Below are 14,039 nucleotides of genomic sequence, written 5' to 3' on the forward strand. Positions count from 1 at the left end.
ATGGAGAGAGGAGGTGTCGGGTTTCATTTCCCGGGTGGGAACACTTCTGTTTTGGTTCTGTGTAGAAGTCCTAACGTGGCGCTGCCTCTGCATCTCCCTAAACTCTGAAATCTGACAAAACCAGGTCCTGCTGCTGCTGCGGATGCATCAACAAGACTGATTTTCTCTCTCACAGGGCCGACAGCCAGGTGTGCAGCCCCGACAAGTCTTTGGTACCATTAAAACTGTCAACATGAAGCCTGCAAGGGAGGACATCGTTTTCCAGGCTCTCCTCTTGATCCACAGTAAGTAGGCTGGAGTTTGGCTGGTGCGTTGTTTTACATTTGTTGCAAGATTGAGTATGCGTGCATATAGTAACATTACAAGGCTTGATATTGATACTCCTTGATACTTGATACTCCTGCAAATAAGTAAAAAATTGCTTGGATTTTTCAAGACATTAGATTAATAATTAGATTTAGATTTAAAAGCATTTTCAATTAATAAGTACTTAAGTATTGTCTTAATTTTCTCTTTTTTAATTGATTGAGATTGGTATTTTAAGAAAAAGATGATTTCAAATGTTTGAAAACACTTCTGATGTGAATATCTGACTGACGTTAAAGCCAGACTCAAAGTTTTCCTCCCATCCACCTTAGCCTTTTAGACACACACACACAAACACACACACACACACACACATACACACACACACAGAAAGTTTGCACAGCTATCCTTATTAGGACATTGCATTGACTTCCATTCACTTCCATTCACATTGACTTCCATTCACTGTGGACGTCCTAACCCAAACTGTAACCCTAACCTTAACCTGACCTCAATTCACACCTTACCTCCAACATCAACCAAGACCTCAGAAATGACGTTTTGCCTCATTAGGACTGGGCTTTGATCCCTATGAGGACTACTGGTCCCGACAAGGTCGGTGTTTATACCAGAAAAGGTCCCAGTAAGGTAATAAAAAAGCGTGCGGGCACACACACACACCCACTCCTACACACACACACACACACATACACACACACATTCCTGTCAGATGAGTTTCACCGAGTCAGTGTCCAACACATCAGCACAGTGTCCAGTCATTCACTCAACCGCACATCATGAATATTAGTCAAAGAGCAGACATTCCACTACTGTTTCTAACTAAGCCTGTTGAGTTTCTTTGTATAGCTGCAGTGAAATGTCTTGTATTGATCTCTTGAGATATAAAACAATGATCTTTGGTTACTGTTTATTAACCTGCCTGTCTTTTCTTGTAGTTGAATTTGAATTTACAGAGCCTTCTCTCCAACAGCATGTATATATTTTTGAAAAAAAAAAGCACAGTATGCAGTGACTCTGCCTGTTTAAGTGATTATCCCATTAACTTTTGCAACTGTTTCTATTTCAGTCCCCGTGGCCTGCTTCTTCACTGCAGGTGTGTTATTTTTGCATGTGTGTGTGTCCAGTTGTTATTCATTTCTATGTATCCCCCTTCAAGGATTTTGTAACTGCAGAATGCTCCCGTGTGTAAACTCTCCTCCCTGTCCATCCTTCAGTGTCAGGCCAGTCTGACAGCAGCAGCAGCGTGGTGGTGGCAGGGTATAATGTGAGTGCCCCTGCCGGATCCAGGGTGGTGCTACAGTGTGTGAGCGGCCGCATGGTGTGGACCAGGGACGGGGTGAGGGACAGACAGAGGGTGCTCCACTGGGACCTGTACCGGGACCGTCCAGACTACGCCATGGAGAGGGTGGTGGACATGTTCTCTGCGGGGGACCAGAGGATCTACAACTCCTACAACATGGGCAGGGTCAGCCTCAGCAAAAAGGCCTTCAAGGATGGAAACTTCTCCCTGGTCATCAAAGGTCACACTCACTGCATTTTTTTGTCTGTCTGTTTGATTCACTATGGCTCTGATTTCATGTGATTTTTATCTTAAAGGGACCGATTTGCTTACATGTCAATGTGCATTTTTCAAATAATATAATAAGATTGTAGATCAGTTTTTCATTTCACACCAGCACTGAATCAAAGTCAAAATGTACGAGACCCTTCCCTTAAAGATGTTTAGGGCAAAAGACAATTTCATAAAGGTGTATTGATTTTTATGATGGTTAGAGATGGTCTTTATTTCAGGTGACATGGACTACCTCTGCCATAAAACACAGCTATTCTGTGATGGTGCATTCAAGAGCTTGTGGGGAAACTCCAGCATTCAACACTTGAGAGTTTAATCCAAAGCAGCAACACTTTTGATTCAAGAAACTACTAAATTTAGAGCTTCACAAACACCAGAGTGCACCAACAAGGACAATTTTTCAAAACAGTCTCTTCTCCCAACTGCATTCATGTGCCTTTAATGTAACTAAATCCATATTCCCTCATAGGAAATCAATCTAAAAATCATTGGCGGTCATGTGACAAAACATTATTAATTGATGGTCTACATTATACAAGCTGGTATGGTTTTTAAGTGTATAGACAACATGATTTTCCCCCAACATAATCATTATGCTTGCATTTTTTTTGTGTCTCTCCTTGTGATGATAGATGTTACGATGAATGACAGAGGTCTGTACTCTTGTAACCTCCACCATCTCTACTGCCACCTGTACGAGACAGTCAGAGTACAACTCAACGTCACGAAATCACGTATGTATCACACTGTACCATCTGTCAAAATGTGAGCCGAAGCACATATCAACTGTAAAAGCTGACTCGGCTTATCTTTTTGCACTTTTACTATAAAATATATACATAAAGGTCGTAAAGAGCAGCGCTTCTGGGATGGACAGAAGGCGGTGTTCGTGGTACTGCTTGGAAGCACCGTGGTGCTGCCGTGTGTCAACAGACGAAATGTGTGGACGGACTGGAGCGACGAGGAGGAGGACCAGCAGGTGTGTGTACTACATGAGCTCATCTAGATTTAGTTTTAATTTAGAGGGATTACATGATGTTGACTGAAAAATATATCTCTTTCCCTGCCTTGGTGGCAACCAGGTGGTCCACTGGGACCGCCAGTCCCCAGGAATCCGCCATGACCGTGCTGACCGGCTGGTGGACCTGTATGCCTCAGGGGAGCAGCGCAGCTACGGACCCCTGTTCCTCCAGAGGAAGATGAACATCAGCAATCAAGCCTTCTCAGAGGGAGACTTCTCACTCAGCATATCTGATCTGCAGGTGTGTATGTCTGTGGGTGTGAAAGAGGAACAAAAGAACAGAAACAGAGGAACAGAAAAGAACAGAAAACAATGTACTTTCTATGTACTTTGGTTGCAGGAATTCACCGTGTATGTGCATGTATATTGTAAAACACATTGGATTTGCATTTGTAATGTAGCTCTTGTCAAGTCAAACTTCATTGCTCTGTTGGGGGAATGAGGTTGGCAGCTACATTAAGTTCAGCAATCCACATAAATTTTAAATAAACAAAAATAGCAGTACCACAACAAACAATACATGATCGGGCCCTCTGTGCCCTTTGTGATAATAAGAAGCAGACTAAAATTGATACTCACATTTGGGAGGAATCTCAAGGGTCCCAGTATTTTTTGATAGAGCTCATAAATCAGAACATTTAGGTTAAATACATACAGGGCTCAGGGGTGCACTGTGTCCCCTTGACCACACTGTGGACCAGTTTTCCGGCTGCAGACAACACTGAGCTGAATGTCAGACCACTTTTGCTCTTTTTTTTTAAAGTTTGAACATGTTTTAATGCGCAATTGTTTGTTTTTTTAAAACAATACAGATAAATAGTTCCTCAGATTTTCATCTGCAGAAATACGTGAAATACAGGCCAAATCAGATTTTGACAAACTACAGTTACACTATATAATTACATATACAGTAACATTTAAGAAATTAACCCATAGTTGCAAAATGAGCACAGTTGTACATTTCTCAACTGATCACTACAGATTTGTTTTACTACATTAATGCAGTACACTGACATTATATTTATGTGCAACTTTAATGGACTGCCAGTATTATGAAATGTGAACATGTAATGTATGCCCCAATAGATTAGACACTCATCAATCATGGCAGTCTGGACAGCCATGTTGGAAAATATTCCAGCAACAATGCAAGGCAGAGTACAGCATACAACTAAAACCCTAAAAATATGAGTCTCCCTAGCTTCACAGATGTCTGGCAGCCCAACAAAGTGATAAATCCTTGAAAACTTTGTTTGGACCAGGTATTCCTCATGTTGTGGGGATGTAAATCTCTTTACACAGTCATGTTGTGGGAACTCACCTCTCTTATGGGGACAAAAAGCAAGCCCCCTTAATGTAAATCACTAGTTTTAGGGTGAAGACTCAGTTGAAGGTTAAGGTCAGTTTAGGGTTATGGTTAAGGTTAGGATAAGTGTCCAGGAAATTGAAGTAAGTCGATGTCCTCTGAAGTGATGGAAACACGACTGTGTGTTTGTGTGTGTTTACAGCCCACAGATCAGGGGTTGTATTCGTGCCACCTCCACCATCATTACTGTGGTCTACACGAGAGAAGAGAGTTCATGGTCACAGTGGAGGCACCAGTGATTCAGACCACCCAGCCTGCTAGAGCACTACCCAGTGAAGACAAAGGTATACAAACACACACACATGCAAACACGCACAAACACAAAATTCTCTCTGCTCTAGGTATAGATCAGTGTGAGTGCCTTAGCAGAGAGGATGTTTTATAACTTAGTGGATTTGAACTATCATGTGCACAATTAAGAAGAACAACAAACATCTGCTCTTCCCTTCACTTCTCCCTTCTGTAACTCGTCATCTTGTCCTCATTCATCCTTGCCGTGTCTCGTCTCGGCCTCAGTCTCTCCAAAGAGCAGAGCAAAGCAACAGCAGAAGAAGAGATCGGGGAAAGAACCCGACGCCCCCCCCCCCCTTTCTGAACTTTTCTGTTTGTTTCATGAGAATTTTCTTGCACTGTCAGCTCGTCAGATGCCAAACCACAGATGTGAAACCACAGACACACACACACACTACCCTGCCCTCTCTCACACTCATTGCCTTTTACCTTCCTCAAAAACCAACATCTTCACTATTTCATCATTATGGCAACACTCAATACTCATTTGTTTTCATTGCCTGTTTTCTTTATGTGTGTTTGCAGAGGTTATGGTTTCTCCATAGTTTATTTCTTAGGACTTTGACCTGCCTAAAAAGCTCCGTCTCTGAGTGCATATTAGAAAGAGGAGAAGAAAAGAGAAAAGAAGAGGGGGGAGGGGGGTACAGACAGAAGAGCGGATTGGCATCTTGGCATGCCAGCTGCCTACCTCAAATTCTTGAAGGATGAGAGAGTTTTCTGGTGCATGTGTCTGTTTCCAGTACTGAAGCAAAGCCGATAATGGCAGATCAATATGGGAAAATCATTGAGAGAGGTTTATAGATGAGAAATGCCTGCGGCTGAGTCCATTTGTGTGTGTGTGTGTGTGTGTGTGTTTGTGAATGCCAAGACCGATCTCATTTCTGTGGAATCTCTCGGATACAGCTCTGCCCTCGCAATTAATCCTTCCCGAGCTGTAATAATACAGTAGGATTGCACCATGGGAATTGTGCTGGTTAGAAGCAAGATGCATAACCGATCACCCTCTCAAACACAGTGTGAGTGATGTTAGTGTAGTTTCTTCCTCTGTGCTTTCAGACAGCAGTAGCCTGCTGCAATGTTATGTCTTCTTATCTGCTCTTGTTTTGCCCTCTTTGACTGTCTGCTGCCTGTTGATTTTGGCTCTCTGCTGACATTCTGGAGGAGTTACAGGACTTTTTCATCCTCTCTTCACCCCCACCTTCATCTTTCCTCCATCCTGCCCTCACTCTGTTTTTCCTCCTTTGAGGATCCCACATGCTCAGGTTTGTTTATTTTCATCACGTTCCTTTCACTCGCTTCGCTCACTTTATTTTTTGACTTTCTCTTATAAAGAAAGAGATCAACCTATTTTCGGTAGTTTCGCGGACAAGAGCAGGACGTGTGTTTCAGGTTTATGAGATAGAGATGGACGAAGAGAGGAAGAAGGACGGGGGCGAGTCTGTTGATGAAATAGGGAATAAGAGATGTAGGTCAGCCCTCCCTCCCTCCCATCAGAGATATTTCCCAGTGCAGTTTGGGTAGGGAGGGGAAAGGGCAGACAGTCTAAACACAAACACATATGTTCCCATCAGGGCACTGGTCAGGAGAAAATGGCTTCAAACAAAATGAAAGGATTAACAGATTTGGAATGTTAATGAACATGTTGTTTTGACGGACTCAGCAGACAAGCAGATGTGTATGCACTGAAAGTTTGTGTTTGCCGGGGCGAGGTCCTTTCTAACTTCATTCAGCGAGGCAGGGCTCTGGAGAAACATCTCACCGTCCTCCTTCCCTCCTTTCTCTCTCCATTGGCTTTCCTCTCCCGTTCCACCCAGGCTCTGTCCTTCCTTCACTCCTCTTCCTTTCTTGGACTTTCTGTGTTTTACTGCCAGGAAAAGTAAATCACAGCATGACTATCTGGATCTCATTCTGGCTCAAATATGTTGAGTCTGAGATCAGCAGCTGCTTTCTTGCCTTGCACTTTTTTTTTAATGAAGCAAAATGAAACCAGGCTTTCCCTCCCCCCTCCACTTCTTAACACTCAGCAGAACCGCACATCTCACATAATGCCGCCAAGCTAATTGTTTTCCCTGGAAATGTGCTCAGCATTTTTTTTTACAGCCAGGAAATGTCATCACATGTAAAAAAGCGACATAAAATAATTTGCAAGGTGCTAGAGCTTACGTGGCATCGCACACACTCAGTACTTAATACACACATATGGAGCCACAGGCACACACTAAAATGTTTTTCAAGAAGCTTGGAGAGAAATCTTTGCCAGTGAGAGCACATGTTAGACTTCTAGCATTACATGTAGTCTGCCACCACAAACACACATTAAACTAAAACCACTGAATGCTCTGGGAACAGACCAAATGAATTTAGGCGAAACTTAAAGTCCCCCTCCACTCAAAAATGTGTTTTTCTTATTGTTACCTCACTTGGAAGTTTGAGCTTCAGTGTGCAGAGTTTCACACTAGAAGGCTGTTTTCACATTCATCTGCTAAAGGGGGAAAGTTTTTCTGCGATCACTGAAAATCTGATTTTAAGGTTTACCTATGTTACCTATGTTTACCTATGAGCATGATTTGTTACATCACAACTAGTTTGGAGCCAATCTTGGTCCAATATTCACTGACGTGGAAGCTTGAAGCCTGCAGTGCACAAACACTGAGAATTGACTTTACAGTGAAGTAGGAGACATCTTGTGTCCAGAAATAACAAATATTTTCACATTTATGGATTCTGGAACTTTTAATGACTGAAAAGGAGTGGAAGTCATTTGAAGGATTTTAAGGAGATAATTGAACTTTTGTGGAAAAACCATATCACACATTATTATTCAAAGTAGAGTGTTTAATATACACACACATAAAACATGTCTGGAGCGGGATTTAAAAGTTTAAAAGTTTTTTTGTGTCTCGATGTTGTGTCTCAATGTCCACAACATCGGTATACTAAAAAAAGAGGTGAAAGTTAGAACGTGACAGCAAGCTTTTGAATCTCAAACAGATATTTTATATTATATTGTCCTTCGCTCTTATTCATACACTAAAACAGAGAATATTTAACTTCTTTAAAACATTTACCACACAAATTTGTCACACACCACATAAAACTTCTTTAATAAAGAAATAAATCATGTAGAAGAAGAAGTATTATTACCCAACATGGTTACCACAATCAATTTCACAAATTTATAAAATTATCTGCATTTTAAAACAAGACCAAAAGAGACTACAGCCAAGCTAGTGCCTCTGGCTGCACTAAGTTGTAGTAAGTCCTGTTTTGAGTATCAATACTAGTGTCAAAAGGATGAATACAAAAGAAAGGATATTTCTCACATTTTGGCATTATTCTGCCATTTCTAAAGCTGCGCTTCTAGTGTGGCTTAAAGCGTTTTTATGATTGAGTATGAGAATTAAAAGAGGAAGAACCGCTCCAAAAATAAACTTAAATGAAAGAAAGAATCAAATGTTTATACCAGATGAACAATCGTTAATGCAGATTTAGTAAGCTTTGGATGAAGTTTGGTTGGAGAATGTAATGTGACTTCATCTAAAATTAAGGGTGCAGAGCCACAGAAAGAGTCTCCAACAGAGAGCAAAGAACTCTAGAGTATAAATGAAACTTCAAAAAACAAAGTTAAAACTATCATTACTGTGTTACTCATGGGTTGTGTAATGTCTGTCCAATGTAAGGTCTGGATTTGGTTTCTACATTTATAAATCTCTTGTGAGAGAAAGGATAAAGAATAAAGGGAAGCTAAATGCTGACGGTTGTCATCTGCGCTCCACTCAGACTCCACAAAGGTTGAGTCACCGCGAGTCATCAACGTCATTCTGCCAGACCAGAGACATCACTTTCTCCTGCCTCTGGGCTATGTCCTCACCTCCTTCCTCCTCCTGGCATTCATCATCCTCATCATCATCCTCATCACACGCAGACGTAAAACCAAAGGTCTGAACTGCAATACCTCAGTGTGATTATAGGTGATTTACATTGAATTTACATTTCTGAATCTCACTTTCATTTTCTTTTGTTTCAGAGTTTTATCCACAGCCATCTATTAGGTGAGTGCTGTAAACACACAAACACACGTGTGACCACTCCTTACCCTTAAACGCACACTCAGGTGTATTATTCTTGGCTGTTATAGGTCTAGCAGAAGTCATAGCAGCTCAGATGATTTTGAGATGGATGTCGCAGAGGTGAGGGTGTGCGCTCGTGAGCCGGAGGAGAGAGGATTCGGTGAGTTAAATGAAAAAGTGGAGCGTGGATACACGGTGGCGCACGTCTCGACCGTCTGTGTGTGTGTGTGTGTGTGTGTATTCTTACTTTCTCCTGTGTGATTTTAGACTACAAGAACAACCTGCTGAAAGAGAAGGTCCACATGAACACTCAGCCTAAAGTCATTGATCTTGATAAAGGTAACAAACGTTCATGCAAAGTCAACTGTGACGGATTAGCTCACATTTTTCTCCTCCTCACACTCAATTTGTCTTTGTTTCTTTGCAGAGATGCAGAAATTTTCTAAGTGAGAAAATGACAAAGAAGAGGTCAAACCGGAGTCACTGGCTGGTCCAGAGGCTGCCCTCCAAGAAAAACACCTCCACACACTGCCTTGTGTCCTGGCAGGAGAGACTCCACAGAGAGAGAGAGAGAGTCAATGTTTGCCAAAATGCTTTGATGTGAAATGCAGAAAATCGCATAAAAAGGGCTCATATAGAGACACCATGTTTTCAAAATGCCAGTGTTAGAAAGAAAAGCTGATTTCATTTTCTGCCATTGTATGATCAAACCTGGGACAACTGTGCACAGGACCACAGCGCCACCCAGAGTGGAGACTTTTAACCAAGCCTTCGCTGTTAAATGACGGGAGAAATGTGTACATACTGTATGTTGAATGAAGTTGACTCGTTTGTGATTGAGTGAAGATGAATGATCAGTTATTACAGCTTTTGTTATTATTCCTCAAGTTAAAAAAAAAACATACTGATGTTTTGCTTTTCACTTTGTTCTCTGTTTACTCACATATTTCATCTTGGCTTTATTGACCGGACTGAGGCACCGCTGATGCACTACAATCAGTGTGTGCTGCTTCCTGTAGGCTTTGATTGTATGCTGTAACTGTAACTGACAGATGAAGCAGTTTATTCTGATGCTCAGACTGCATTTTTCATTTGTGGAATTCCTTTTTTTTTGTTTTGTTTTTACATGTATTAAAATTCAATGTTTGATGCAGATTTTTAATGGAAATTTTGTTATCCCACATTATTGTTAAGAGTAGATACCTGTGCTGACGTTGAATGTGAATATTACACAGTACGTGTAATTCACTACTTATTACTGTAATAATATTTTAGCTCAGTGGTCTCCAGGCTTCTCATATTTAGGAATTGTTGGTCCAAACTGTACTTTAAATGTCATTTAATCTTTTTCATTGATGTTTTCACAGCCATCATTTTGACATACCATTGCAGAAAACACACAGGTGGAGCAATTATTATTATTATATATGGCTTTATTCCAGTAATTAAGGTACTGCATAAATCAGTAATATTGTTAGCTGCACCTGTCTTTAACAGGTCAAAAAGTCTGCTTTGAAAAATGCTTTTAGTTTCAAAACACATTTTTTCCACCTGGTAATCCAACAAAAGTTTAACATAAAAAATTAGGATTTTCTATCAATAATGCAGGAACACTACATTGTGGGAAAGAAGAAAGCTGACAAGGTTTTGAGCCAGGATGCCAGGATAACAGAAATGTTGAGGTCAAATACCCTAAAGCATCCCTGCCCCATTGAGATTTTTTTTGACTTGTCACAAAAACTTTCTAAAAAAAAACTTCTAAGACTTTAATATGTTCATTTTGTTCATTTAAAAGCCTTCTCCACACTGTCAGGAAAATAACTCAGCCAGAGAAATTCTAAGTACTTTTTAATTATTTTTTTTATTCGTTGAAACATATTTAGAGTCTACAAAATATCAGAATCAGCTTTAAAAACTTACCACTTACTTTTTGTACACAGTCAGTTCACCCTCAGGTCGTTTAAATTGACAAATATCCAAAAATAATATGGAGGAGATGACCTTGGTGTCTTCAGGTATACCTCCCTGGTTGTGGTGTAAAGCATGTACACACTTTGTTGATGATCTTTGCTTTTTTTAAAATTATTTTTGTGTTGAGCCTGCAACTACTGTTAGAACTGATGGGTGTAAAAATTGTACATCATCCATTAATGTTTACTTGACTGAATTACATCTGGTACCTCTATATCATATTTTTTTGTGTATTGTACTTAAACAATCACGCTTAAGGACACATTAGGTCATAGTTCATTTATTCATTCCTTTGTGTCACAAACAGTCCCTGAATTCAAGACAAATGGCTTTTTATACACTTTCGTGAAGTTTTGTTTTGTGTACATTTTCTATAAAATACATGGTACTGTAATATACTTTCAATCTAAAAACCGTAGAAAACCCTGGTCGGTCTTGCGCTGATGGACAACTGTATCGAAGGAAGCAGCTCTCAATCAATCAGCACTCACTAACACACACACACGCACACACACTCACAAGCTCACCTGCAATCTGAATCCAGTACAAGAAAAAGAGCGACAACATTCACAGAATTTCAACGGTTTAGTTAATTCCTCTCTGTCTCTCTTTTACACACAGACACGCACTCACACAGCCAGTCATACAGACAGCAACAGAGTCTAACAGGAAATTCATTCAGTAAGTAAACCCACAATCAGAAGAAATTTGGGGCCACGCTGTGTTTTTACAATTAGAGGTCAGCTACAGGTACTGGGAGGGAGGGGGGGGGGGGGGGGGTGACCAGGCAGGATACTGGGCAGAGAAAGGGCTCGCTACAGGAGCAATGAGGATGGGACTTGTGTGGTAGCTCTAAATTCAATTTGAAATGATCAATATGTTTGCTGTTGTTCATGAGTCGAAATACCATACAAAACTGATATTCTGGACAAGAGAAAACCAACCTATGGAATAAGAGAATACACTCCAGTAACAATTAACTTACAAGATTAGAATCCGAACATTATAAACAGAGCAGCATATGTGTCTTTGTCTTAGTGTCCATCCAAAAAAAAAAAAAAAACAAGCTACCATGTGTCAACCATGGTAATGTCACTGGAGGAGTTGATGTGGTACACACAGTACAACCTTCACTCCATGTCAGTGAAGAAAGAGTCTGTTGTGTGTTCTGATACTCAAACTGGGCCAGCGCCGTCTTTGTCTTGTCACCCGGTCACAGCCGGTGTACACAGTGCTCATGTTCTGGGGGCAGCAACCATAGGACCACTCTTTCTATATTGGGCATCAAGTGGTGCCAAAGGATGTGGTCAGTCTTAAATACAAACTAACCCCTACAGAGGCTCTATAAACACAATAAGAAGAGAGGTATAATTTTCATGGTCCGATAAAGGCAGTCACATTAGGCTGACTGAGAGAAAATGCCAGTAAAAATGCCCGTGTCTCTCGCCTCCTCTGTTCCTTCAGGGCCTGGTCCAGCCTCTGATACCTTTACAAATTAAGTTAAACTAAAGCGTAGGGACCCACTCCTCCAGATTGGTCAGAAGAGATGTGTGGTGGGAGTTGTCGAGGTTTTCTGGCAGGGCTGGTTTCGCTGTGAGCTGGGTGGTTGGTTGTTGTTTTGGATTACAGGTCTCTCAAGTGTCCACCCCGGGTGCCATTGAGTCCTGCTGAGGGCTCTCCAGAGGGGACGAGCTGTCGGGGGCCGGAGGGTGAGGGGAGTGGGCCACCCCTGCACTTGAGTTGCAGCTCACACAACCCTGAGAGACAAAAATATGTTATATGTTTGTTTCAGCTGAGCAGAAGAGGAATTTGTTTGTGTGTGTGTGTGTGCGGATCCCAACCTGTGTGTCGATCTCCTGTGGGATAGTGTGCTGTTGGATCCAGGGATGAACCTCAGCCAGCTCCTGTTTCTGCTCCTGGCTGAACCAGGGCTGGAGGGGCTGAAGCACCCGCAGCTTCTCCCGGTCCTCTGCCAGCACCTCATTCTGGTCCCTGGAGGAGAGGAAAGACCAGATACAAGAGGACGAGTTAAAAGATGTGGGAATGGTGTCGACAGAGAAAAAAAACACAATCTTACAAATATAAGACATTTTTCTTTAAACTACACTCAAAAAGGTGGGATGAAGACACAAAATGATAAAAAACAGTCTCAACAGTTGGCCATAAGGATTGAGAAGTAGGAATGACGCCGACTTTTTATGAAGATTATGGGGATCAGTGAGGCAGAGTCATCAAACAACTGTCAAGCAGTCATACGATGTCACATGTAATGAAAATGATGGCAAGCCTAAAAAAACTAATGCAAATGTTTCTGTGATCCCACAACCAGCGGCTTCAAAGAGATTTGACTTCAAACGTTTAAAAAGTTTTGACCTTAAGACCTTCAAACAGTTTGACAAGAGACTGAAAAAGAGAAGGAGTACATTTTAGCAGAGCTGTTACTCAGCTGAAAGCTTTTGAAATCACACATGCTGATCCTTCTTGAGATCGTTAAATGGAATAAAATATTTTAATGTAATAATACATTTCAAATGATACTATATACAATTTGGTTTGGTGATCATCCATGAACAGCTTTTGCAAAAGGTGAAAAGAGTGCTTTTAAAGTATGTTTTTCCCCAGAAAAAGAAAACATTTCAATTAGGTGAGATATTTTCACTCCTTTCCAGCACAAATCACAATGTTCCAAGGATGAAGGAACAATTAATTTGACAGGAAAGAATGAAAGTAATTCTGCACTGCTCTGTGTGGGTTGAAATTTTGAAGCATGTTGCTTTTCTGGCCAGATTTCAATCAGTGAAGCCAAAGCAAATCACTGGCATTAGCCAACAAATGTTTTGACAGGACTGACCTTTTTTTGTTCATGACGAGTGGAATGAAAAGGGCAAAGCAGTGTTGTGTGTTTGTACCTGGTGTGGATCTGGTACGTCATCATGACGCGTTCAGGCGTGTGCTGGATCATGCTCCACAGCGAGTTCTCCACCCGAGTGTCAAAGCTGTGTTGGTGCTCTGCCGGTGCTTCCTGGCTCTTGCGGGCTTTGCGTGATGTGTCTGATGAATCATTGCTGGCAAAGTATTTGCTGCTGTTGCTGCTGCCTGTAACCCAGGAAGAGCTCTGCGTCAGTCACTTCACCCTTCTATTCAATGCAAAGACGATTTGAGTCGGGTGAGTGTTTTCCTTCTTACCGGTGTGCGAGGTTGAGGTTCCATTGGAGCCAGATCCAGATCCCAGTGAGCCTCCAGACTCCCCTGACCCGGACCCTGAGGCATTTGAGCCGGTCCCAGACCTGGCATCCTCCTGCAGCAGCAGGTCAAGCAGCTCGCTGGTTGTCGACTGGGCATCATGGTTCCCAGAATCACTGGGGGCGTCACCCTGACCGAAGCGAAGGTTTAACAGTCAGGATTAAACCAAGTGCAATG

General features: G+C 41.6%; 2 protein-coding genes across 4 annotated transcripts in view; one reads left to right on the forward strand and one right to left on the reverse strand.

Moving 5' to 3' along the window:
* On the forward strand, window positions 1–11,741 carry LOC122980314 (matrix remodeling-associated protein 8-like). Its single transcript, XM_044348208.1, has 12 exons — window positions 1–284; window positions 1,394–1,420; window positions 1,542–1,847; window positions 2,533–2,634; window positions 2,746–2,879; window positions 2,983–3,162; window positions 4,430–4,571; window positions 8,359–8,517; window positions 8,606–8,630; window positions 8,717–8,808; window positions 8,916–8,987; window positions 9,076–11,741. Exons 1-12 carry the CDS (start codon window positions 233–235, stop codon window positions 9,096–9,098), a joined length of 1,314 nt encoding a protein of 437 aa, XP_044204143.1. The 5' UTR covers window positions 1–232; the 3' UTR covers window positions 9,099–11,741.
* The window catches only part of per3 (period circadian clock 3), a 20,248-nt gene continuing 17,092 nt past the window's right edge, over window positions 10,884–14,039 (reverse strand). For all 3 annotated transcript variants that reach the window (XM_044348204.1, XM_044348203.1, XM_044348205.1), the window contains 4 exons: window positions 13,806–13,992; window positions 13,529–13,715; window positions 12,461–12,611; window positions 10,884–12,376 (listed from right to left, as the gene is read on the reverse strand). In XM_044348204.1, the coding sequence (XP_044204139.1) occupies window positions 12,254–12,376; window positions 12,461–12,611; window positions 13,529–13,715; window positions 13,806–13,992 (648 nt within the window). In that variant the 3' untranslated portion in view covers window positions 10,884–12,253. The remainder of the gene's footprint in view (window positions 12,377–12,460; window positions 12,612–13,528; window positions 13,716–13,805; window positions 13,993–14,039) is intronic.

This window comes from Thunnus albacares, chromosome 4 (assembly GCF_914725855.1).
Source record: "Thunnus albacares chromosome 4, fThuAlb1.1, whole genome shotgun sequence".
Lineage (NCBI taxonomy): Eukaryota > Metazoa > Chordata > Actinopteri > Scombriformes > Scombridae > Thunnus > Thunnus albacares.